The following is a 27,378-nucleotide window of genomic DNA, read 5'->3' as shown; positions in this document are numbered from 1 at the left end:
CCGCAGCTGCCAGCAATTACAGCCACTTTGCATGCTACTCAGAGCCAGCACCTAAATGTGATAACTGCTTGTACATATGTCACATCCGTCTGATCAGGTACCAGATTCAATACGCAGCTATTATTCCAGGTTTTTCAGTTGTCAGGATGATGTTAGAGTCAAAGTTCTGGCATTTACCTGCTGTGAAATATTCTTGTGTCATATCTAAGGTGCTCCAGAGGAAGATCCCTCACCAAAGGGAAAGTCATTAACCCAAAATGGGCAACACCTTTCACGCTGCAATAATTGATATTCAGATCTTTTATATAGGACGCCCAATGTGCTTCCCTTCAATAATTGCTTATTCAGCGAATACTTACAAATATATAAGTATTTATTACTATTTAGAGCGAGACAAAGGACAGCACAGAGGTACAGTACTATAAATACTATAAAAGACCACAGTGTGGGCCTGACTCAGAGGTGTACGCAATGTCCATTTTTACGCTACTGCACATGTGTCTAAAAACCCCCATACATCAGCAATTGATTGCAGCAATCATGCAATTTGCAATCGATTGTGTATACAAATCTTTCCCTTTTTCAATCGATTGCAGATTGCAGAATTGCCACAACCGATTGAAAACGGGAAAGATTTTTATACACAATCGATTGCAAATTGCACGATTGCTGCAATCAATTGCTGATGTATGGGGGCCATTAGTCGCACCAGGCTCACGTCCCGATTGTCTGTGCGCAGCTGCAGTTCTAATTTCAGGATCACGCAGGGAGAAGTGTAGAGAAAATGTAGTGAGCGTCTCTGAGCGGTTACAGGGAGGTGTCCTTAGTGCACACACAAAGATGGTCCCTATTATGGGCATGGTATGGGAGCGTCGCAGGTGTGTCAATGAAAGTGGCTGCGTTCCCAGATGCACAGCCGCAGACATAGGAGGCCTGTCAGACAGAGAATCTGCACCTGCCATAGGGATGGTGCAAGATTTGATGGTGCAAGCAATGGTGCACCGATGGTGGCGTCTAAAGATGCACCAGCGGTATTACAGCATCCACAGAAGCTTAAAGTGGGCATCTCAGTGTTTGCACATTCAGCCGCAGCCTTGTGTATCAGGGGAAGGGCTGGGACTAGAATTTGCATATAGCCGCAGCAGCCGCGACTCCGGCAACAGACACAAGAGCAGACCCAGCGGTGTCCATCTCTGAATCAGGCCCTGTAACTCATCAACCACAACTTAATGCTTATATTTTATACTAATCTAACATTTATTTCAGATTCAAAGTCCTCAGTCTGGTGACTTGTTGCTCGAGGTGTTTATGGAAAGAAAAGACCCTGCCACTTCTGTTATTATTAGGGTAAGGAGGATAAAGATTAATTTTTATTATTATTTGCTGTATATATAGAAAGCAGAAACAAAACAGGTTCATTCTCCTAGAAAGGTCTTCACCGACCAGTGTATAACTATAACAGCACGTTTATCTGTCTGCCTGCATTGCAGAGCTGATAAGAGGGAGAACTGGAGAACACGTTATAAAACTATTTATTCAATTGTGCTTTTATGAAAATGAAAGTAGATAGTAGTTGTTGTATCAATGACAAATATATATTACATTTATTTTGAATTGGGAGTCTGGGAACTGGCTGCATACCTGCATAGGGACATATTTATCACAATCCGCATATCAGATGCACATGGTATGTGATAAATTCGCCCAGATTTGCCATGTGATATCAAATGTTGCAAGGAAGCAAATATTGCATGCAGGGACAGAGCTTGTGATAAAGTTCTGTCCCTGCGAATCCCCTGCAAGCACTTCTCAGGGTATTTTTCACTGGGGTGAGTGGCCAAAAGTGAAGGCATGTGACCATGCCCCTTGGCAGGCCCATCCCATGACAAATACTCAGAAACACAATATACTGTATGAACATATGAACAATGAAGAAAGCACCTATCAGTGTACTATTACCAGGGCATTCTCAGTCAGCAGTTAGAAATGGTTTGTTGGTGCACTGAACTATCAACATCCTCACTGTGTATGTGCAACCGCCACTAACAAGCACCCGCAAATAATTCTGCTTGCACGAAACATATAGACATAGATCCGAATACTTGAATAGGTTTGAGGAAAGATAAGCACCCTGTTAGTGATGGAATATTGCTAGTTCGTCAGGGGTTAAAGGAGAGGAGGGGGCGTAGACAGGAATGTGTCATTCAAAATAGTAGCCTATGGCAGTAATAATGGGTAAGCCCCCTACTATTCATTATAAATAGTCTGGAAGAGGAGCCATTTTCCTCTTTTCCAGTTTTGGAACCCCACCCACCCATCTAAGCTGTTTTGTATGCAATTCTTGAAAATGTTTTTGGACTGTGCAATTTTAAATTTTTCCTTCCAACAGGTGAAGGTGGAGCCTGGCGGGAAGCAGTGCTTCTAGGCGGCCTATTATAGTGTAAGAGTGCCTGGGTAGCATTTGCCTTTTGATAGCGGCAAATTGGTCATTCCCCTTGAGGGAGGACCGGGCCATCATCTTAAGGAGGGGTCAAGGGCTATGCCAATTAAGGGAGAATGGTTCTACCACAGGCCAGTTTGCGCCGGGCTGTGGCCTTGGAGCACTGCTTTTTTACTGCCGCCATCTTTCTAATTACAAATTGATCAATACATTTCCGCTGTGTCCTCTTTTAATTCCACATACTGTAGGTGTCCGTGTGGTTATTTCTAGTTAGTAGTTAAGTGAGTGAATTAGCATAATGTAACATTCAAACAATGGGTGACCTAATCTCTGTGCTGGCCTGCATCGGTTTGCAATTATGCAAACATGACCTTGCTATATACTCTGCCTACATTAGAATCCCCTTTCCATCCCCTTTCCCACCTATCAAGGTACAAGTGGCCATAAGTGCCAGATTCACGCAAATCTGAATGTGCATGTACTGTATGCCCCGGAGTTTTGTTTTCTGGGCTTGCGCAGAACAATTTTACATACAGTATTTTATGCTATGCAAGCTAACATAGGTCTCACTCCGCATCTTCCCCCGATGGTTTACTTTTCAAACATATTTTACATAAGTACTATTATAAGTATATATACCATGTGTTCCCTCTTATGAACACAGTGTCCCCTTAGAAGTTATTGTCTGATTATCACCCGCCAATGAAATCTATACTGCTGAAAGTCCAGAAATGGGGGGTTGTACTACCCATAATATCATTTTGATGTGCAGATTCTATAAAAAAAATCTATGTGCAGAATCTTGTTAGTTTTTTGTGTGAAGAGTTATTAATGTCAATGAAGGTGGTTGTTAATTTAAATACACAAATTTGCTTTTAGTTCATGTTTTTTCAATAAAAAATATATTTTTTGCCATTTTTTGGGTAGATTTGCTGTGTCTCAATAAGAATAAGTAAACCAAAACTATTTTCTTAAAATTGTACATTTTCTGAATATATCAAGGTATATTTTCCAGGAATAATGCATAAAAAATACAGATATATTACAACTGTCCAAGCTAAAATGGGCCAAATTAAGCTCAGTGCAGGGGTGAGAAAAGTCTCAGTGGAGAAGGAGTTAAAAATAAAAAATATATATATATAAATTAGGGGTGTGCACCGGCCACTTTTCGTGTTTTTTGTTTTGGATCTGGATCTTTCTTCGTGTTTTGGATCTGGATTGGTTTTGCCAAAACCACCCTTCCGTGTTTTGGGTTCTGGGTTTTGTGTTTTGGATCTGTATTTTTTTTTAAAAAAGCATAAAAACAGCTAAAATCACAGAATTTGTTGGTTTTTCTGCTCCTATGCTATTATTAACCTCAATAACCTTCATTTCCACTCATTTCCAGTCTATTCTGAACACCTCACACCTCACAATATTGTTTTTATGGCCAAAAGGTTGCACCGAGGTAGCTGGATGACTATGCTAAGCGACACGAGTGGGCGGCACAAACACGTGGCCCATCTAGGAGTGACACTGCAGTGGCAGACAGGATGGCAGTTTGAAAAACTAGGCCCCAAACAGTACATACTGCAAAAAAAAAAGAGGTGCAAGATGGAATTGTCCTTGGGCCCTCCCACCCACCCTTATGTTGTATAAATAGGACATGCACACTTAACAAACCAATCATTTCAGCGCCAGGGTCTGCCACATGACTGTGGCTGAAATGATTGGTTCGTTTGGGCCCCCACAAAACAAGCTGGCAATTAATGTGTCCCTGCACAAACTGGTTCTACGGAGGCAAGATGTCGTCCTCATCCTCCTCATCCACCGATTCCTTGGATAAAACAGGAAAAAGGGATTTAGGTGACCCTGGACTGCTTATGGTCTGAGCCAAAGTTTCTGAACTGGACAGTAACTTTTTATGAACGCGCTGCAGGTGCCGTATAAGGGAGGATGTTCCTAGGTGGTTAACGTCCCTACCCCTACTTATTTCACCTTTACATATGGTACATATGGCAAGACAGTTGTTGTCCGGATTTGGATAGAAATATTGCCAGACCAAAGAGGTGGAATGTTTGGTCTTCTGCCCAGGCATGACCGTGATGGGCTTTTTCATCCCTCGTACAACAACTGTCTCCCCCGGAGCCTGATTTATACAAGCCACATCACCATCAGAATCCTCCTCGCCAACTTCCTCCTCAGTGCCAGCTACACCAGTATCCTCATCCTGTTGTACTTCAACAGTGACATCTTCAATTTGCATATCAGCAAGTGGACTGTGGGTGCTCCTTTCAGCACTTGCAGGGGGCGTGCAAATGGTGGAAAGGGCCACCTCTTCCCGTCCAGTGCTGGGAAGGTCAGGCATCACAACCGCCACCACACTTGGACTTTCCTTGGGGATTTGTGATATCTTCTTAGAACGCACAGTTCTTCGCTGTGCTTTTGCCAGCTTAACTCGTTTGATTTTTTTTAGCGGGAGGAGGGCTTCCATCGTCATGTGAAGCTGAACCACTAGTCATGAACATAGGGAAAGACCTTAGCCGTTCCTTGCCACTCCGTGTCGTAAATGGCTTATTGGCAAGTTTACGTTTCTCTTCAGATGATTTAAATGTTTTTTCAAGGTCATTTTCCTGAACTTTGTCATTTGGGATTGTATGTGCCCTCTATTATGACATTGGGCATCGGCCTTGGCAGACGACGTTGATGGCATGTTATCGTCTATGTCATGACTAGTGGCAGCAGCTTCAGCACTAGGAGGAAGTGGTTCTTGATCTTGTCCCTATTTTATTTTTATCGGAGAAAGTTTGGTCCTCCATTTATTTTATATTGATAATTACGTGCGGCTAAGGCGCACACACACACAGAAAATAATTTTTTATTTTTGTTGGAGACTAGTGCACTTTGTGGGTTACACCACCCTTTAAGAACTGAGCCAGCCGGCCCTTTACTTATGGGACACAGGCGCACGCTTGGCACTACTTTGTTGATGCACGTGCGGCTACTGCGCACACAATTCACAAACACAGAAAATATTTTTTTATTTGGTTTGGAGTGTACTTTGGGGGTTACAGCACCCATTAACGGTCAAGCCACCCGGCCCTTTACTTATGACACAGGCGCACGCTTGGCAATACTTTGTTGATGCACGTGCGGCTACTGCGCACACAATTCACAAACACAGAAAATATTTTTTTATTTGGTTTGGACTGGAGTGTACTTTGGGGGTTACAGCACCCTTTAACGGTCAAGCCAGCCGGCTCTTTACTTATGACACAGGCGCACGCTTGGCACTACTTTGTTGATGCACGTGCGGCTACAGCGCACACAATTCACAAACACAGAAAATATTTTTTTATTTGGTTTGGAGTGTACTTTGGGGGTTACAGCACCCTTTAACGGTCAAGCCAGCCGGCCCTTTACTTATGACACAGGCGCACGCTTGGCACTACTTTGTTGATGCACGTGCGGCTACTGCGCACACAATTCACAAACACAGAAAATATTTTTTTATTTGGTTTGGAGTGTACTTTGGGGGTTACAGCACCCTTTAACGGTCAAGCCAGCCGGCCCTTTACTTATGACACAGGCGCACGCTTGGCACTACTTTGTTGATGCACGTGCGGCTACTGCGCACACAATTCACAAACACAGAAAAAATATTTTTTTTTTAGCACTTGGGGGGAGCACCCCTGATGAACAGAGCACCCCCTGGACAACACTACAGCACCCCTTTAGGACTGGGACACTGCACAGGACTTTGGAGTGGACACATCCCCTATGGACAACTGACTGCACAATACAGTCAAGCCAGCCCCTATGGACTTTGAAGTAGTGGACACAGCCCCTATTAACAACAGCAGCACAGCACAACACAGCCAGCCCCTATGGACTTTGAAGTAGTGGACACAGCCCCTATGGACAACAGCAGCACAGCGCAGCACAGCACAGCACAACACTACTCTGCACTACACTACGCTACACTACACTACACAGCCCAGCCAGCCCTAACTCCCACCCTCCCTCTTCACTGTCCACAGCCGAGTGAGAAAATGGCGCCGACGCGGGTACCTTATATAGGATCCAAAACCCGCGAGACTCGGAAGGCGGGATGATGACGTTTTGCCTCGATTTCAGAATCCAAGTCAGGCGGGAAAAGTCGAGCCTGACTCGGATCGGACTCGGATCGGGGGGGCTCGGGGGGGTTCGGATTTCAGAAATCCGAACCCGCTCACCCCTAATATAAATTGATCCATTTCTATGTTGTAGACTGTTAGAATGTCTTTCTGACTCCTTGCTATTACAGACATATAAGTGGTAATGGCATTGCCAAGCTTTCATTTCCAGGGGCTGAATATTTATAAATATAGTTAACATGGCAAATTTTACATTTGCAATGCTATTATATATTTTCTTTACTGTTAAAGTGTCTTAAAAGGTGATCAATTTTACACTCTTTTCTTTTTAGTTCCCTACATTGATGTCTCAAATTTAAAAGTAGTCTGAACAAGTGATTAATAAGTAAATAAAAAGAAGTGTAGAGCTTTATTTTCACATGAGAATAAATGCAGCGATTTATGGTGCATTTTGTAGGTTTCACCAAAAATGGGAGCTGTAGAACTGACCAACTGCGTAGCTGGCATAAGAAACGTCACCTTGCCAAAGGAAAAGTTCTGGACTACATTTGAAGTCATAGAGAATGGAGAGCTTGGTATGTATATTTTTATTTACTGACTTGTTTCGTTTCACTTCATATGATATTAATAATAAACCTACTGATTATTTCATTTCATGTCTGCAATTCAATTAATATGGTCAAAACTTATTTGAACATAGTATTAAATTAGCACAAAATTAAAGTGCACCTGTTGTCCAAGTGTCGAGACAATTTTTATGTTGCATTCATGGGAAATCAACCTATGCAATAATTAGAAATCAGTTACAACAGAAACACACAAAGGGGCTGGTTCTGACTTGCACACTGCTTCGGCCAATAGTGTTTATTGCCATAGTCCCATCTGCAACTTTATGCTAATACCAGTCATTCCCCTTGTGCACAGGCATGTGTCTCTATGTGCAAGGGCCGGGATGCCCATTTAGTGCATCTGCAGTCGCAACCACTGGACAAGTATCAGCCCCACGCTAGGTGCAGAATCTCTATTAGTGTGTGGCCTCCAATGTACACGATTAAGCTTCTGAGTTTGCAACCACTCCTGTAACCTGCCAAGTAGACAAAATATCTTCATGCCTCTGTTTAGCTTGCTCCCAGTCACCACCAAGGAATGGACAAATTCATTCCAGATCAGTGTAGCTCAATCCTGAAACTCTGGGGTATATTTACTAAAGTGAGAGTTTGTAGAATTGGAGATGTTGCCCATAGCAACCAATCAGATTCTAGATATTATCTTCTAGAATGTGCTAGTTAATTGTTAATTATAGTATAATCTGATTCTTCTAAAAACTGTCACTTTAGTAAATATACCCCTCTGTGTGCAGACACCATGGGACACATGTGCCATGCAACATTTTAGGGATTTAGATGCATATGGTGTCGTAAAATAAAATCACTCATTTAAGTGGACATTGGCCTAGTGTACAACCCAGAATGAGCCCCAAACTGATCCTCTGTGTTTGCAGAGCAGAATTCTCATGAATGTTTCCTTACCAAAAATTGACAGCTCCTTTGTGTGTACAAATAAATATTATTTATAAAATGCCAAGGAGCACATATAATTAATTTAATCAATTTAATAAGAATGTACTGTATATTAATACATCAATGTTTAAAAATACTTTGCAATGTATAATAGCACAAAATACACTCAAATACAGTCAATTTTCACTTTTCCATTGTTCCTAATAGACAATAAAAAATAGAAATTTAAGGTACTATGTTAAAAAAAGAGTCCGCCTCATAAAAGCCCAGTGCAGGGCAGCTATTCAATGTCTTTTTTTAATAATAGTTCAACAGCTGATCATCTATAAACCTTTGTCTCCAAACAATGCCAGGTAGAATACCTAACTCAACCTCTTTTTGTAACAATATCCAAACTCAGGAGCCCACAGGGTATAGCAGTGTTAGTTAATTTAATACAATCTAGTGAGTAGCACTTTCGCCTAGTAATAGTGGATACAGTACTTATTAATAGAGACACTCAAAATTGTTTCAAAGAGGTTCTCATATAAGTTCTAAAATTTAAAGTCATAATTCCTGAACTTTGGGAAAGCCAGAGAACATAGAAGTTAAATGTACTATGCATGTGAAAAGTGTTATTATATTGTACAGTACATATTCTGGAGAGGGTATGCAGTCAACATGTCGGATTTTACATTGTCGACAGTCAAAAGTTTGACACCGGAATGTTGAATGTTAGCATGTCAACATCCAACATGTCATTGGGCCCTATTTATCACAATTCGCATTTCAGATGCAAATGTGATGAGATACATTCACCAGGATTCGCAATGCGACATATGAATACATTGCAAGGATGTATTAAATATCACATGCAGGGACTGAGCTTGCCAGAAAACTCTGTCCCTGCGAATCCTCTCCGAACACTTCTCAGGTTATTTTTCGCAAAAAATACCCTGAGTGGTTCTGAGCATGTGCTGCCGCCAGTCCTCCCTCCCCCCCCCACATGGAAAATGTGATCTACTTATTAAAAATTTGTGAATTTAAGGGCTTGGAGAAGTTTTTCACAAAAACTCCTCTAAAAGCCCTTTAATACATTTATGTGATACTAAAATAAAGTGAAAATTGTGTGAAAACATCTGTTTTCACATAATTTTAGTAAAAATAATATTATTAATTAGGGTCCAATAGCTGCAAAAAGTCGACAGACTTATAAAATTGACAAATGACACATCTACATAGTCATAATGTTGTTCATAAAAACGTTAGGGGTAAGGTGATCGTTAGGGTTAAAATTGTGTATTGACTTTTTTGAATATTGTGCTTGTCGACATTATGAACATGTCAACCAATATGGTCTATCTGTCGACATAATGTAGCCTGCATAATTGCTTCCAACCTTTTTAATGTCCTCAAAATATACTGAACCCTTGAATAGAGTTATGAAAACTTAACTATATACCTATAGTACACCCACGCTCACATGTGTTTACTTTAGCTGTCATAAGCGTTATGCATGTTGGTTTCCACTCTCAAGTAAAGGAATAATTGGAACATCAGGTTCAAGGTACCAGTAAAGCATCCTTTTTGACACTCTGATGGTTTAAACTATATATATATATATATATATATATATATACATATATATATCTGATCATGACATTAGACTAACTGATAAGATGGTCAAAAAGAAAGATTCATGTCACTCCTTAAGCTGCCCCGATTCACCTAATATGTAACTGTGTATTAGCATTGAATTCTATGCAGTGAATACAAATACATATTTTTCATATTACAGAGCGCCCAATGCACTATAATGAAAAAGTTTTAACAACAGTTCTAGATTGGAGCATGCTTCGTGACCCTGGAAATGCCTACCTACTTGTAAAACCTTTTCCTGCAAGCAATCACTTGATGAGTTTAGGTATGTTGGCATAGAGCTTCATAGGGGGTTGATAAGCAGATATTTTGTTTATTTCATACTACTGAGGAATATTGTTTACCGTAGTTAGAATACTTAATAATAATGTTATTTCCAGGCTGTTGGGTTCCAGAGGACGAAGAATGAAATGTGTTTGAAATAATCAATAATGTAATAGATGCCTGTGTGGATGTGACTATGTGGCTCAGAATATGCTGTATTTGCTTCTTGTTATCTGATATGTTTCTTTGTTGCTGGGTGACACATTAATAATTTCACAGGGTATATTTGTAATGTGTAACTGACGGGCTAAAAATAATGAAAGCCTCTGTATATATCTTTATGGTTAAAGTGACTGCAATGTATAAGCATAATCCATATTAAATATTCTCTTGTTAAATTGTAACACGAGAAGAGGATTTGAGAACTGCTAAAGTGTTAAGACATTTATTTAAAGTGTATCTAAACGTCTTTATTAAATGCTCTTCTTAATTTCCTTGTACTCTTATGGGATACAATTCCCTATGCTCATTTCACTCGTGCCTTTAGCTCATTCTTATGTGCAGATCAATGACATCCAAGAGACTTTACCAATTACACAAGAACAATAATCTATCAAAGACTGACAAAGACCAAACAGGCCCATAGGACAAGTAAAGTCCACAGTTTAATTAGTGAAAACATGCTGCAGTATAGATATTATTTAAAAGCCTTTTTGAACAATATAAACACAGAATTAAATATGTCCAGAGTGTATATAAACTGTGCTCCACTCACTAACAATGTCCAATCAGGTAAGAAATGCCAATATGCCAATCCTCCGTACAGTTAAACCCCAAAATGCTTTTCTGTCTGGAGTGCTGCCACTTCTGTGCCCTACCAACACGGAAACCTGGAAATTCTCTAAATAAAGACACCTGCATGGTGTGTACAGTATGTAATGCTCACTGATTTATCAATGTCACAAAGCAGTAAATGGCCCCTAACATAGAATAGAATGTTTATCTTAATGGAAACAAAAGCCCAAAACATCATTCCCCTCTTTCCCCTGAATGATCTCATCTGGAGCTGTTGCTGGTAACAGGACAATTGTGGTTATTAGGCATGGAGATTAGGAACCATGATATATAATTTTAAATGCAACCATACTGAATTTCATCTTATTTCTTAATGTAGGCGAGACCATGTAATTATTCATTTAGTCATTAAAAGATATTTATCTAGCGCACACATATTTCGCAGCCCTTTATAGAGAATATTTAGTCATTCACTCCCCCCCATTGCATACTTTGCCTGCTCTCCTGGAACAGCCAGGAGACTCCTGAAAATCGGGTGGCAGTACTGGCTGCCCAGGAGAGTGGGCAAGTCTCCAAGCCGGCCGTCAGCCCCCTGAACCATCCGCAGCATTCACTATCCTGCCCGCAGTCACCCACTGTGGCTCTGAGCTGATGAGCAATTTGTGCTGAATTGCGTCATTGTGGCCATGCTCCCTGCTGCTCAATGCCTGTAATCTCAGCATTGTGTAGCGGGGACAAGGCCACGATGATGCGATCGCACAGCCCATCACCAAACGTGCATCACGCCCCTAGCCATGCCCCCGTTATGCTGACCTGACTGCCTTCTCCTGGAAGGTGACAGCCAGATTGTCGGCAACTATGCCCCATTGGAGCTTGCAATCTATATTCCCTATCACATATAAACAGACAAGCTAGGGTTATTTATTTGTTTGTTAGAATCCAATGTGAAAAGGTATAGTAACATGACTTGCTTCTTGTTTCCGATTAACGATTTTAAACCTGATTTATATTCACATCCGCAATACAAATATGTCTTACAATCAAGCTGTACAGTATTTCTTGTGATCTTCCTTAATTGATCTAATGGAAGTAGAAAACCTTAAGTGTACAAAACAATCAGTTTGTAGCCACATACGCCAAGAAAAATACATTGCTGTACATGAACAGTTATTGGATTACTCCTTGGATCAATATAATATGTTTTTCTTGTTCTATTAAATGTCACAATCCCATGGGGTTTTCTATGTGCAATTTAGATGACAAACATCGCTTCTGCAGATTTCTGCATTAATCGTCTTTTATCAGAGTTGGACACAGTGTTGTCCGTGTCTGCGTCTTTTATGTCTACGACTTTTTGCTAATTCTGCTACAAGCCCTTCTCTTATGTACTTCCATGCATATGACTGTGCAAGGGCTGAGATAACGACTGTGCATCTATAGTTGCTGCAAATCATGCTTTAGACAGCACCATCGGTTGTACCATGGAAACTTGCACCTGCCTTATTCTGCATGCAGATTTTCCATCTGAGTATGGCTTCCAATGTGAGCATCTGTGTACGCAAACACTTCAATGACATGCCTGTGACACTCCCACACCCACACCCATACGATGGACCATCTCCGTGCATATCCTTTCACCACCCAGGAATGCCCAATACATTTTTAGTACGCTTCGCCCTATGTACATACAAACACAATTGGGATGCATGCGTAGTGCTATTTAGACTCATGCACAGCAAAACAAATTGCTGCTAGGACATAAGAGATAAGCAGGGAGCTAATAATATAATAAACTAATGAAATTAATTGCAGCAGCAAACACCTATGAGCCTGTGTAAGCTCGCAAAAGAGACTATAAAGTCGTCACTATATATTGAAAAATAGAGATGGTGTTGCACTAATTAAAGTATATATATCTTGCATATACTTGACATGACAGAAATAATGATCAAGGCGCCATATAGATAATTAGCAAAATCTTTATATAATGCAAATAAAATATAGCAAACGTCCACATATAAAAAACTAAACACTCTTTATATATATATATATATATATATATATATATATACACAAATAGCACTAAAAAGAAGTCTGAGCACACTATGCTGACATGAAAATACCAACAGTCCTTATATGCCACTGTATTTTGTATATACTGTAGTCTTATATGGTTCTGGAGAATTGCTTGGTAGAAGTTACTATTTAATGCAAGGGAGACAAGGTGATTTAATTACCAGAAGTCCTTCGGCTTTATAGAACTATGGGCCTCATTCAGGTTGGATCTCAACTGCGATTACGCATGCATTCTGACTGCGATGTGATGCTAATCCATTGCGATGCTATGCCATCGCAGCACAACATAAGGACGCCCACCTTACCTTAGAAACATCTGTAATACTTTGCAAGACTATGAAACCATCAGTAACATTGAGTACAATCGGAGCTTCACGCACATTTAAGGTCAGACCTTACTCAGAAATTGCTAACCTTCTCGTATGCAGTGAGAGCTCAAGCTGTGTATGCCATCACAGTGGATAATTTATGCACTCCCCTTCAACGGCGTTCTAATGTCCTGTCACGCCTGTATTTTGCCGACCCCCCTTCCCCCATCACCACCCACAAACGGTACTTCCTGTAAATCACTTCTGTGTAGTCACTGCGACCGCAGTCCCTATCACAGTGGCTGGTTCGCATATGCGCACTGCGAAGCATGTGCAGAACTTAACAAACGGCCGATATTGTATGTAATCACAGTTGTGATCCAACCTGAATAAGGCCTTATATCTCCATACATTGTAAAAAGTGTGGGTATATAGTATTTGGTATCTCACCAAATAGATCCAGGATGGCAAGTATATTTTTTATTTATTAATTACCAGTTATTTATATAGCGCACACATATTCTGCAGCGCTTTACAGAGCATATTTGGCCACTCACATCAGTACCTGCCCCAGTGGAGCTTACAATCTATATTCCCTACCACATGTACACGCAAACACATACACACTAGGGTTAATTTTTGTTGGGAGCCAATTAACCTGCCAGTATATTTTTGGAGTGTAGGAGGAAACTGAAGTACCCTTAGGAAACCCATGCAAGCACAGGGAGAATATACAAACTCCACACAGTTAGGGCCATGGTGGGAATCAAACCCACGACCTCAGTGCTGTGAGGCAGTAATGCTAACCATTTCACTGTCTCTGCAGCCCAAGTATATTGAAATATCTCCACTCCCAGTCCACAGGGCATACAACTAGCTGACCACATTAAGCTGCAGTGCTATTGCAAGCGGCTATTAGGTGAACACCAGTGCATCCATCTGTGTAACCGCTTGGCTGAAGCAGCGGCTACAGAGGCATTAAATGGATCCGCTTGTGACAATCCAGCATAGGTGAGTATCCAGACGTAGGCAGGTGTCCACTGACGCATTTTGCTTCTGTAATGGAGGCTTTATCAAAGAGAAAAAAAATTGCTGAACTGCATTTGACACTGTTTGAGGCTCAGAATAAGGCCCTAAGTATATTAAGAGGATATCACAGAAGATATCAGAGATACCTGCTGAAGACCCCCTATTTTCAGTGACAGATGCAGTCCCCACAGAAGTCTACAGAGACTGCGATCAAGGCAAATGTATGAAGCTCAGAACTTGGTTCCCAATAGCTATTGCCATTTTTTGATGGCATTCGCCATTATATCCTATAGGCTATAACTTTATGGGGAAGACATGGAGCCCATGTCACTGCATGATTTACTTTTCATCACACCAATAATTAAGATCGTATTACTTATCGGTGCTTGTTTTAAGCCATTGATAAATTAAGCCCATAGACATATAGGGCCATCTTAGTAAGATGTAAAATGTGCCTTGTTTTATATATAGTAAAACAAAGTGCAGTATTGTATGTGGATTGGGGCATATAAATACATCTGTTAGTAACAATTGCGTAGATATGGAAGTGTGGGATGTAAGTCCTTTACGCTCCTCAGAGATATGGCCTACTTAGAATGTACAGATACACCTCTAAAGGAAGATTAAAATGTACAGCTCTTTAAATTGCAAAACTGCAACCTATGCTACATCAGACCTTAGGGGCCAAATGTAATAGGGTGAAAGTTTAGAAAATGTGAGAGTTTAGCCGTAGCCTCTCACACTTTTTAAACTTGGCCAATGTAATAGAGTCCGATATTTTTAGACAAAATAACTCTCATGTTTAAACTAGGGGTGGGGAACTTGTATTCTGCCGAGGGCCATTTTGATATACATAACATTATTCACGGGCCTGGTGCAGGTCACGCCCCTCCGTGTGATGTTACAGGGGGTGGGGCCACAATCGCAAGTGATTACAGCAATGCCCGGACACCCTCAGGATGCTCCAGAGAACTGTAAGGGCAGCGGTGTGACCGTCTGAAGCATCCTAAGGACACTCCAGGCTGCACTGCCGCATAGATTCTGGCTGCAGTGTGCCATTCTAGACACTCTGCTAGCCACATGAGGCCAGCAGGAAAAACTCAGAGGGCCAGACCAAATGATCCCGCGGCCCTTATACGGCCCCCGAACAGGAGGTTCCCCGTCCCTGATTTAAACTCTCATAAAGATGTTTTGCCATTTTGAAGCTAAAATTCAACCAATGTGAGAGGTTACTGCTAAACTCTCACATTTTCTAAACTCTCACCCTATTACATCTACCCCTAAAGTTTTCACTGAATCATTACAAACTCTTCTGATCGTTAATGTCACATTTTCCAGATGGCTGAAGTTGTTTTATAATTTCAATAAAATTATATTAAATATTCCTCTCTGATTAAAATGTGTAATTTTATTATAACGCATGTTAATACCTGTTTGTTGCTTTTCTCCCTGATTTTTTTTATTTAGTATTTATTTAGTTACAAATATAAAATGCCTTAAAAAAGTAGTCATTTTATATGTTTTTTTTAATGAACAAAAGCGGAATATAATGACTAAAGGTCAATGCTTTATTAAAATGTCACACATAGGTTAACTCATTAAAAAAAATCATTTTAAGAATAAATCAAAGGGTAAATCATGTACCATGTATAATATCAGTTCTATTAGAATCTCCAATTCTTCAAGAGAAACTAATTTAACGTTCATTAACAAGGACTGTCCCAGTCATTTGAGATGTGTTCCAGTGAAATAGCAATGAAAGAGCATACAACATCTCAGAAAGTTTTTTAAGATAGGGTCTCTGGTCCCCATGAGAAACACAAGAACCGTTTCCTATCATTGGGGCAATTCAATTCAACGCGAATTGAATAGCGCTGGGAGCTAAGGTTGTTAAGGCGCAGTAACCGGCATTCTCTAAGCAAAGTGCCGAGTGCGCACTATGCAGAAAAACAGCTGCGCGACCGGCACTTTGGTCGGATTTCTCCTCGCATCCCCAGGGGGATGCGAGAAGAAATCCTTTGCCAGCCCAAAACAGTGCAGTGTATTGAATGGCTTCGGGAGCTCCCTCCCGTCGCTATTCAACATCACACTGAATTTAATTCCCCCCCTTTATTTGGATTTGATGCAGAATGATAGCTGAACAAAGCATGTACACCATGTTACTGTCTGTGCGCCATCCTTCCTACATTGCCGCAAATGTTCTTTTCTATGGCCCCATGCACTCCTTATAGAAATCTGTGATACATTTTCCAAGCACTTTGTGTATTGATTCCTTTTCCATTCATAATGTTGCTAGTTAAAAAGAACTCAGGTCAAACTAAGGGTAATGCAAAGCTAAGCAGCAATGTAAATTATCACTAACACAGGTTCAAATGGATACACATGGATAACTATCCCCAATTGTTACTTTGCTTGTATAGTATCAATGTTTATGGCCCTTAATATAGAATCATTACAATATATTATATAAGTGGCTTTAATAAGTGTCTACATCTGTGCAATCTTATTTTATTTGTAACTAAAGGTTGACTTATTAAAATGGAAGATAGAAGAGTTTCCAGCATAGGGGAACCATTCTATTTTACACGTACCTTCTGCTGCTAATTGATTTGTTTTTCGATTTGTTCGATTCATTAATGAACATGCACTATCCAAGTTCTGATTTGCGACATAACTGCAGTTACCCATATGCACCTGTGTTTCCACATTAGTGCAAGGTTTACATGTCATACTCTGGAAGTTCTGATAGATGAGTTGAGTGAGAAGATGTGTTTCTCACTGAGAATTATTAAGGCACCTTAATACGACTGAATAACTGTTTCACCCATATGCAAAAAGGTGCATTTAATGGGGTGATTAATGCTTTGCTGAAGGGCACAGTGGCATACAGCTTTTTTCATGCAAAAGAGCTTACATTTCCCTCTTGTTATTAGGTGAAGGGACTGTTTATTACGATGTACTTTGTAAATTTCAGCTGATTTTAAAGTGACATTTGTACTAGTGATGGCCATCGAAGGGTCCATCATTAATGGTTGCAGTGAGAGTCAGGACACACAGATGGCAAGCCAGTCAGGTAATGGGGCAGAGCTATGCAGGCTGTGTTGTGGTGGAGCTAAACTCCATACTCCCCCCATGCTGGGGAAGACAAAACACATTGCTGCCCTGTCTGCCATCAGTGGCAGAGAGCCATCTGATCTATGCCATTAATGGCAGAACCATCCACCATTGGTGGAAAACTATGAATGGTTGTTTACTATTGATGGTTGATGGCTGTCACTAATTTGTACTGTTTCTACCATGCACATTTTTGGTAGCACCCCCTTTAACAGTGGCAGTTCCGCTGATCAAGAGGAAGAGGGTATACACCTTGACTTGTATTTGGTGGACAATTTGTCTATCTTGCACAAAGAAAGAAGCAGTGTGTGCCTGTTTTTTTTTTTTTTGCAATTGAGCATTAAAGTATTTTTATCATTATTTTATGTGCATCATCCATACGAGAGATGATAATGTAATTGAACTGATTACATTGATGATATTTTTTGCTGCTATTATTATTATTATTATTTTTATTATTATTAGAATTACTATGTGCTTTAAGAGCGATAATATATTCTAAACAAACATTTATCGTTACTAATTTCAAATGCTATGCAAAATGGCTAATGTACTTTTTACAAAAAATATATTCAATTCACTAGTGTCTATCTTACTAAAGCACAAATATTGTGCCTAATATTAGTCTTAAATGTCTTTTCATTTCTAAAACTTTTTGCGTGCTGTATTCTCTTGCCAGCAGATTACTACTGATAAAATAAAGACTCACGTAAATGGAAGAACTGTTTCTGCATTTAGCAGTGTAATGGCAATTAAAGAAAAATGCTAGTTAAGTGAGAATTAATCCCTAAAGTCTCAAGATCACCTCTAATTATGTCTTCCTGCTATGCCAAGTTTATAATACATTTTCTGTAGGAGTAGCTTTTAGTTAAATATTGTAAATCAATTATAAAGGGCATTAAGGGGACCTTTAGTAAACTTTGACTACATACAATAAAATAAAGTTAATAAAATGGGAAATAACTGCCATGTGATTTTTTTTCATAATATGTCTTAATGAACTACACTACTACATATCTGCTCATAACTCATAGAGGTAGATGTGATGTTAACTATTATTATTTTTATTATTGCTGTTGTTTTTGAAGATATGTAAATACCTTGAGGTGCAGTCCATGGGCTAAATCTCAATATTTGATTAATAGTTATATTATTGGTTAACTGATTAATAAATCTATTGTTAAGAATTAAACCAAAAAGTAAAAATATGCATTTTATCTGTATGAAAAGTAATTTATAAGGCACAGTTGTCAAATTTGTTATTTTTACAAATGAAAAAAAGACAATTTTGTAGCAAATTCAAAAGCTGTCCACAAAATACAATTAAAGACATACTGAAATATCTTCCCTACACAAAATTAGACACAGTGAATCTGTGCTGCATTGCTTGAAATGTCCAATCCCTCCTCCTGCAATGGAATGGTAAAATTGAAAATCTGATTTTATCAAGAGAAATCTTGGAATTGAGCCAAAGTTCTGTAGTTTTAATGGTTATTCATATAAACTTGTAGTAGAGATTTAAAGATATGTGATGGCCTTCAAGAGGGACTTATTTTTAAAGCTATCTATGTAGGACCATGAAGAAGACTCCTGTGTTTCACTTAGTCAGTGCTGTTTTACATCTACGCCAATGGGCTAAAAATATCCAAGAGAAAAAGGACTCTATTTGGGGGCACATTTACAAAAAACAGCTAGTAAGAAAGATCTTTTTATCACAGGTATCTTACATATGAATAATTATAGAACATAAAATGTAACTTTTAATTGAAGTATTCTTAAAAAGTATTTTGTATTGGTACTGACAATAAACAATAAACACACATAAATAGAAAAAACACGTATGTGAATACGATGAATCACTATATTCAGCTGACATTTATACATTGATATGCTCAACTGGCATTTATGCACTGATATGGTCAGAAAAGTATTAGGTGGAGATTGACACTTGTCTATCCACCCAAAGTGTATTCAGCAATGATGGTCAGTGTAACATATTGAGACATAGATGAAATTAGTAATACATACATGCATAATCTGTAAGTACAATGACTGACATATGGCTGGAAAATTGTATATATATCTCCTTATTTCAGCTCAAAATATCCACTTAAATTGTATCAGCTGCATCATAGTCATAAATAAATCATACCAGATTCTTATAAGATAAGCCATCGGCATCAATGATCGTCAGAAAATGTAGTTCTAACAACATAAATATAAATTCTCCTGTCTTTTTGGACAGAAAACACAATATACCATCTTATCAATAAATGGTTTTGCTAACAAAGTTAAATTATCCAAGGCGAAATGTTTTACCAATTATATAAGTACATCTCACAGCAGAATAGCTGTTCCTTTGTCTAAAATAGACCATGCATATAGAACAATTAACAGCTGACGCTGATAAAATAGATTGTGCATATAAGGCAATTAGTAGCTAATGCTGTTTATTATTCTCTCAGCTGACCATTTCCTCCCCTGATAAATCAATCAACAATAAAGCAGGGATTTTCTTCCTTTCCAATGTGATTAATAATAAATAAAAATAAAAGTTTGTGGATCCCAAGTAATAAATGTCATGCATATTATGCTGGTTTAGTGCCAGAAAGATGTAATAATTTACTAACTTTGGATCTCCCCTTTTCTACTTTTCCCCGTCTTACAGTACTTAAAGCATAGGGCGGGGAATGAGTGTGAGAGGGGTTCCTGTAGTAAAGGAAGGAATAAAGAGAGGAATCTAGCAGCAGGGGTCTGTGGCTGTTTACACTGTTACATTCGGATTGCAGGGTAAAAACATGCCATTCCCTCCTAAGGCGATTTAACCATATAAGAATGGAAATGCCAGAGTGTAAGGCTGTTACCAATATGTTGGGTGATGCGGCTGCTTGAATTCCCAAGGTCTTCATAAAACAATAAAACAAAAATCCCGATCCATGAAACAGATACCAACCAGGATGGTTGATATCTCCTGAGTGAAACGCTCTTACGCAGCTTCTGCCTTTACAGAGCCGTTGAAGTCAATGGAGAGCCGCAGGTTACTAAAATTTATTCTGCAGTTCCCACCATTGACTTCAATGGAGGAGCCGCTCATTGGCTGAGAGAGCTCGGGGCTCACCTCTCTCAGCCATGAATGCTCAGATACAGCTCTATAAAGGCAGAGGGCCTAATTCAGACCTGCTCGCGAGCGCTGAGCGCTCGCAAGCGGGTCGATGGTGCCCTAATGCACATGCGCACGACGGAGGGAGCTCCGTCGTGCGTATGCGCAAGACCCGCATAGCGACAGCCAAGCTGTCGCTCCGGGTCTCGCACCAAAGGGGACATGCTGTCGATGGTAAGTGACAGCACGCCCCCTTTGGTGGGTGTGCCGGGGGCGTTGCTGCCCAGACGGAGGCGTTCCCATGGGATGTCCCACTAGTGATGTCAGTGGGAGTGCTTTTGGCTCTGATAGAGCCAAAAGCACTCCTGGGCTTGCGGCATCGAGACCCTACCGCAGGGTCTCATCGCAAGCCCGATGGTCGCGATGGTCTTGACCATCGCGACCATCTTTTTGGACGCTCGCATAAGCTGTGGGTGGTCACCCACAGCTATGCGAGCGGCCAGGAGGCCGCTCCATTTTTAGATAGGAGGGCCCTGATTCAGAGCGAGCGCTCTGGTCAGAGCGTCCGGCTCTGAATCAGGCCCAGAAGCCACATCTCAGCATTTCATACGGGAGATATCAACCATCCTGGTTTGTATCTGTTGTGTGGATTGTGATTTTCATTTTATTGTTTTAATAAAACCATGGATGCCTACTTTGGACAAGGGGACCACTCCTGGTAATGTAGTTGAGTATGTGTGTGTGTGTGTGTATGTATGTATGTAATAAAACTGTACTTTCACAGTGTGTGTGTTTTATGTTTTTTTAAGACATTTCTTTACAGGTGAACTACCGGTACCCGTGGGCCCTTAATGTCCCGCATGCTGGTACTTGTGGTTCTCCAAGTACCAGCATGTGGGGGAGGCTTGCTGGGACCTGCAGTTTGACTGTAAAGGCAATGTTTATACTTTTATTTTTTACACACCACATACACTATCAACCCATCACCCACCTCCCAGGGCTCTCAGGAATATCCCCAGGCTATCAGCCTAGGCCAGGGGTGCCATGGAGAAGGGGACCCCTTTATTGGGGGGTCCCCAACTCCCTGGCCTGAGCTGACTAGCAGTCAGGACTGATGCTGCAGCTGGGGGTCCTGGTGAAATGGCTCTCCTGGCTGTGGCATCAGCCCCCCACTAGAAAGGGTCCGGTGCTGGTTTTAATTATAGAGGGACCCCTACGTATTTTTTTTCCCCTATAATTAAAACCAGGACTGGCCCTGCAGCCTGGTGCTGGTACCTAAATTATGGTGGAACCCTACTCGTTTTGTTCCCCGTAATTTTAGGTACCAGGACAGGCTGGCAAGTCCCGGGGCTGGTTATGCTTTGGGGGTGGGGGGGACCCTATGTAATTTTTTTCTAACATTTAACATTTTTCAACCTATTTACAGGTAGAAACATACTTGGATCACAGTGACCTGTGTATGTTTCTGCCAAACTCGCAGATCACAGGCAGGTGAATTTTTTCCTGAGTTTTTACAGGAGAGTTGTCCCTTCTCATGAGAGTTTTGAAACTCTCTGCTTGGTAAAGTCCTGAATCCTATCTTCACTAGTGAAAAGGTTCTCGAGTTTAGCCGATGGTGAATTGAAGAGAGTTTGCTAAGTCTCCAGTATTTTCCCGTAGCAAAGGAGATCTCTTGCTCTCTCTTGAGTTTTATATTAGTAAATTTGCGAGTGGGAAATACAGCCCAAACTCTCCAGAGATTGCAAACTCTCCCAAACTCGATTCTTAGTAAATTTACCCCTAAGACTTTAAGAACACAATATCAATTGAGCATTTCAATGGATAAAAATATAGACAGCAGACTGGGACATTTCACTTGAGAATGAGAGGGTCCTGTGAATGCAAATCCTGTTTCTGATAAAGTTGCGATCTTATAAACTATTTCTAATCTTGAACTGAATTAAAAAATAATCTGAACAGTGTAATTATTTCAGTTGCTGTAAATTATTTTAAAATGAATAACAATTTATTTTTAAATATATTAAATAAAAAAATAAAAAAATCACCCAAATTTGTGGTGTACCCATCAATTTTCTTTTAAAGTGATATATTCAGACAAGTAATCTCTATTTTATTTTAGGCAGGAATACTTCCCGTAACATTCAATCAGGCAATATGAAATATAAAGAGGATTCATCAAAACTACTTTCTGGAAATAAGTTTCAAGAGAGATATTTTGTTTTGAGAGAGAGGAAGCTCCTTATCTACAAAGACATAAAGGTAATGATATTTTAACAATTTGACTTATATCGACAAAATACGTTTACCACAAATCTTTGTATGTTTGCAATCCTTCTAGGTGGATACTCTATGTAAGAATGCTGTATAATGTGATTCACAACAAACAAAAGCATAACGAGAATTGCATCTGAAAAAAGATACAAATTTCAAGTATTAATCCAGCCATATCTTCATGTGTAGCATACGTGACTAATCGTCATCATCATCATCATTTTATAACTTGTGTGCCAGCATTCACATCATTTTACTCTGGTCATGCTAACACATTCCTCTAAAATACATCTTCAATCATAAGAAAGCTCCAAAATAAGCAGTTAATTAATTAACTGCTTATTTGTCTGCAAATAAACACTTGCATGCACATAAGTAAAATTCATATTTTCCACTGCAAAATGCACTTTACATTCAACTCAAGAATAGCTGTGTATTTTTAGTATAGCTATTCTTTCTAACAATAGCTTTGAATTATCTTTGAACATATTGTACCAGATAAAAAAAACACAATAACAAATCATTCATTTCTGGTATTAAAAACAGTATTTATGTTTATCTACTACAGTAAAGGGAAGAGTACAAAGTCGGATTTAGCTTTACATTTACAGTAACAATTCTGTATTGGGGCTGGAGCTTACTCAAAGTAGACAGAGTAGGGAAGTACAGTATATACACTTTTGCACTTCTGTGCCTATGTTGCATGCATGCACACCTGGGTGCAAACCTACAGTACAAAGTGGATAAAATATGGGCAATATTTGCATGAGATTGAAATTGGATTGTGATCCTTAATAAATCACATCAAAGCAATGGCTTTTGTCTACCCTACTTTGTAAATAAAATATAAAAAATGATTGACCTTTAATTATTTATATATGAACCTATTTATATTAAACATATTATGCCATTAACTTATGTAAATGCCCTTGAAAATATATAATTTTTGTTGAGTAACATTGTGGATAACTTCACACTTATCCTCATTTTTCAAATGCCTATTATCCTATAGACTGTAAGCTAATAAGCAGGGCCCTCCTTTGTCTGTCTGTTATTATTCAAATTTTGTTTGTTACTGAGGACTGCCCCAAAATATTCACATTATGGACAAGATCTGTGCATGAATACAAATCTCTTGAACATTCTAGATAGGCTTGGGCTGGATTCTGAAAAAGAACCAGTGCTGCTGACCTTTTATAGGTTATTTAAGTATCCCCATCCAGTGGCTATGGGGGGCTGCTGCTGCACCTTCATTCAGAGATGTCATCAGTCATGTGATTGCCACCAGCATGTGCGTATGCACACAGACACAGTTTCTTGAGGACTGCAACAGCTGCAGGCCCTAGATGCACATATGCCTGCTGATGGAACAATGTGAGTGCTTCACATAGAGAGCTCTCTTTGCTAATACCACACTAGACTGGCAGTCCCAGGGGAAGGAATTTTCTTCCCGTGAGACTGCCAGTCTGGTGTGTGATTAGCAGAGAAAGCTTCCAATGTGAAGCCACTGAATGCAGTTAACTCCACCTACACACTGGGGGCGGCTTACTGAGTTAAGGGAGGTTCATTTGGTGTGTGGTGGAATTAACAGGAGATCTTCATGGTAAAATATGCCAATAGTCCCCATAATTCCATTATACAAATGAAAAAAACATCCTCCTGATGGCAAGGAAGATCTTGTATAAAAGAAACTACCTGTAACTTTTCACTTAACGTAAGATATCTTAATGATTCCTCTGTAATTATTTATTATGTATAAGAAAAAAAACATTTTCAAAGTCCAATGTTACACTGGGCACCCTACTTATTTGCAGTTACTGTATCTTTATAGTTATCTTATTTTTGTACAGCAAAAATGATGTAGTGTAACTTTAGGGCCACTATAGGCAGAGGCTCACTTCCTTAACAAATAGATTTCTGTACTACACAGCAGCAAAAACATGAAGAGAGATTTTATTATTTTCAAAAAATACAAGATTTAATTTAATAACATTACAAGAAAATATATATATTTGTATGTTTATTCAAGTCAAATACTGTCATAAATGTTATTTTTCTTTGATGAACATACTGGATATGAATTTATTGCAAGATTGCTTTCTTTCCTTTATATGACAAATGCAATTTAATTTTTTTTTCAAAAATGTTTTTATTGAAAGCAGAAATCATTATAAAATATAGTAAAAAAGACTTACAATCTTTTCTTTGTAAATTTTGTATATGTAGATATAAAGTAAAAAAAATTATTATAAATTCAAGCATATAGAGGTATATCGTAACATATTGGCCCTCATTCAGACCCACTCGCGAGCGGCTGTCCGCCCGCCTGTGGGTCGATGGTCTGCACTGCGCATGCGCATGACGGAGTCTGCTCCGTCGTGCGCATGCGCGAGACGCGACGAGCGAAGGACTTTCCTTCGCTCGTAGTGTCTCATCAAAGGGGGCGTGCTGTCGATGTTGACTAACAGCACGCCCCCTTTGGTGGGCATACCGGGGGCGTGCCTGACAGACGGAGGCGTTCCCAAGGGAACACCTACCGTCTGAAGCCGGCCCCACTGACATCACTAGTGATGTCAGTGGGGCCGGCATAGAGCCAAAATCACTCCTGGCCTTGCGGTTGAGAAACTGAACATCCGGCTTCTGCTCGCAGTTTCGCGACCATCATCCTGCACACTCGTATATGCTGTGGGTGGTGACCCACAGCTATACGAGCGTCCAGGAGGACGCTCCATATTAATGGAGGTGGGCCCTGATTCAGAGCGAGCGCTCTGGTCAGAACGTCCAGCTCTGAATCAGGGCCATTGTACCAAATGTAATAGGGTGAGAGATTAGAAAATGTGACAGTTTAGCAGTAAACTCTCACATTGGTCAAGTTTTATCTTCAAAAAGGGAAAACATCTGGAAGAGAGTTTAAATTGTGAGAGTTTTTTCAGTATAAAATAAATACATGCGAGTTTGCATGTTATAAGACTCTATTACATTGGCTGACTTTAAAAGTGTGAGTTTATTGCTAAACTCTCACATTTTCTAGACTCTCTCCCTTTTACATTTGGCCCAATATATTTGAATACAGAAAAAAGAAGAAAAAATATAATTTCACAATCCAATAATGTACTTATTCATTACATTTGGTACTATTACACTGGGGAACAAAAAAATATTTTTTTTTCTTGCCAAGGATTTAAGTTTGGTTTGAGAGTACTCGCAGGTCCTATTTTCGCATTAGATATTCACTATAGCTGAATTGGCTCCAGTTTTCAAATTAATGAAAAATTATAAAAATTCAATTTTCTCCATTTCAAGTACCTTACTAGTCTAGGCCTGCTTACTTAACAGAATCGACTAATGGTGCATACACACGGTCAGATTTTTCCTTCAGATATGAACGATAACGATTTAAAAATCGTTCAGTCGTTCATATCTGAAGGAAAATCGTTCATATCTGACATGCCTGAACGATGGACGATCAACGATGCGCGTTCCCGATGGTCAGATAACGATTTCTGACATCTGATGTGTTTGCAGTCAGACTTGGACGATTCCATTCATTTTAATGCAGTCAAAAATCGTTCAATCGTTCAAATCGTTCAAAACTTTGGTAAAATCGTTCAAATCGTTCAAATCGTTTAATCGTTCAATCGTTCATCTGACAAATCTGACAAGTCTGACAAATCTGACCGTGTGTATGCTCCATTAGTTTTGCTTTATTAACAACTGCCCTCTTTCAACAATAACAAGAATTTGTTTTATTTGCGATAACATACCTGGTAGTCATGTTTGAGACACATAACACATTAATATCTCCTCACTAACGCTGAGAGGAGGAGTGGCAGTGCACTGCTGAGCCTGCTGGGACATCCTCAGACCACAGCCACGCCTCCTCCCAGCATACAGAGAGGAGCAACACATAACACATTCATATCTCCTCACTAACGCTGGGAGGAGGAGTGGCCGTGCACTGCTGAGCCTGCTGGGACATCCTCAGACCACAGCCACGCCTCCTCCCAGCGTACAGAGAGGAGCAACGGAGAGGACCAAGTGACGCAGTTAGCACATCTCCTGTTCCTTTGTTCGGCCCCCTCTCTGTCACACCACAACCAATTCCCCGCCAATTGGGCTTGTTTTGTTCAGTACGTCCTCGGCTTTTGTTGGGAGTTAGCACTGAATGTGTGAAACTAAATATTTTCACCATAAAAATTAGTTCTTCGCAGAGACGGTGTACTAACAACCCTGATGTTTTTTGTTATATTTGTGGCAAATATAGTGTTGCAAAAGAAAGAAAAAAAATATAACTGTATTCATAAAATTACCGGATCAGACTTATTTTGGATGTCACATATTGTAACCCAGCAAAACAAGATTTGTGTGCTTCACAAAGTTAGTAAAACCTGCGTGGAATCACTCCACAATTGGACTAAAGGTGATCGAGAAGGACTTAATTTCGGCATACCTATAATGTGGTGTGAGGCAAAAGATCACTTGAGTGACTGCTATTTTTGTGCTGTAAATGTGAAGGGTATGAATCGATTTAAGAAATGCAAATGGGAATACCCAAGTATGAATTCTGCAAAACAATCGATACCACATAGTGAAGATTTACCTGTACCATCATTCAATTCTTTGTGCGAAGTTGAATGTGATGATGTGGAAATGTTAATTTCATCCAGTGCAAGTGACAACACAGATGAAAGTGAGTTTGAAGAAAGTC

General features: G+C 39.8%; 1 protein-coding gene across 1 annotated transcript in view; it reads left to right on the top strand.

The window, feature by feature from the left end:
• ARAP2 (ArfGAP with RhoGAP domain, ankyrin repeat and PH domain 2) overlaps positions 1-27,378 on the top strand; it is a 309,356-nt gene that overhangs the window by 231,182 nt on the left and 50,796 nt on the right. Inside the window, exons 24-27 of the mRNA XM_088482970.1 lie at positions 1,267-1,347; positions 7,013-7,130; positions 9,853-9,978; positions 22,519-22,658. Coding sequence (XP_088339096.1) covers positions 1,267-1,347; positions 7,013-7,130; positions 9,853-9,978; positions 22,519-22,658 — 465 coding nt within the window. The remainder of the gene's footprint in view (positions 1-1,266; positions 1,348-7,012; positions 7,131-9,852; positions 9,979-22,518; positions 22,659-27,378) is intronic.

The sequence above is a fragment of the Taudactylus pleione genome, unplaced genomic scaffold, assembly GCF_031769625.1.
Source record: "Taudactylus pleione unplaced genomic scaffold, aTauple2 ptg000302l, whole genome shotgun sequence".
NCBI classification, from domain to species: Eukaryota; Metazoa; Chordata; class Amphibia; order Anura; family Myobatrachidae; genus Taudactylus; species Taudactylus pleione.
This window is presented reverse-complemented; position numbering and strand designations above follow the sequence as displayed.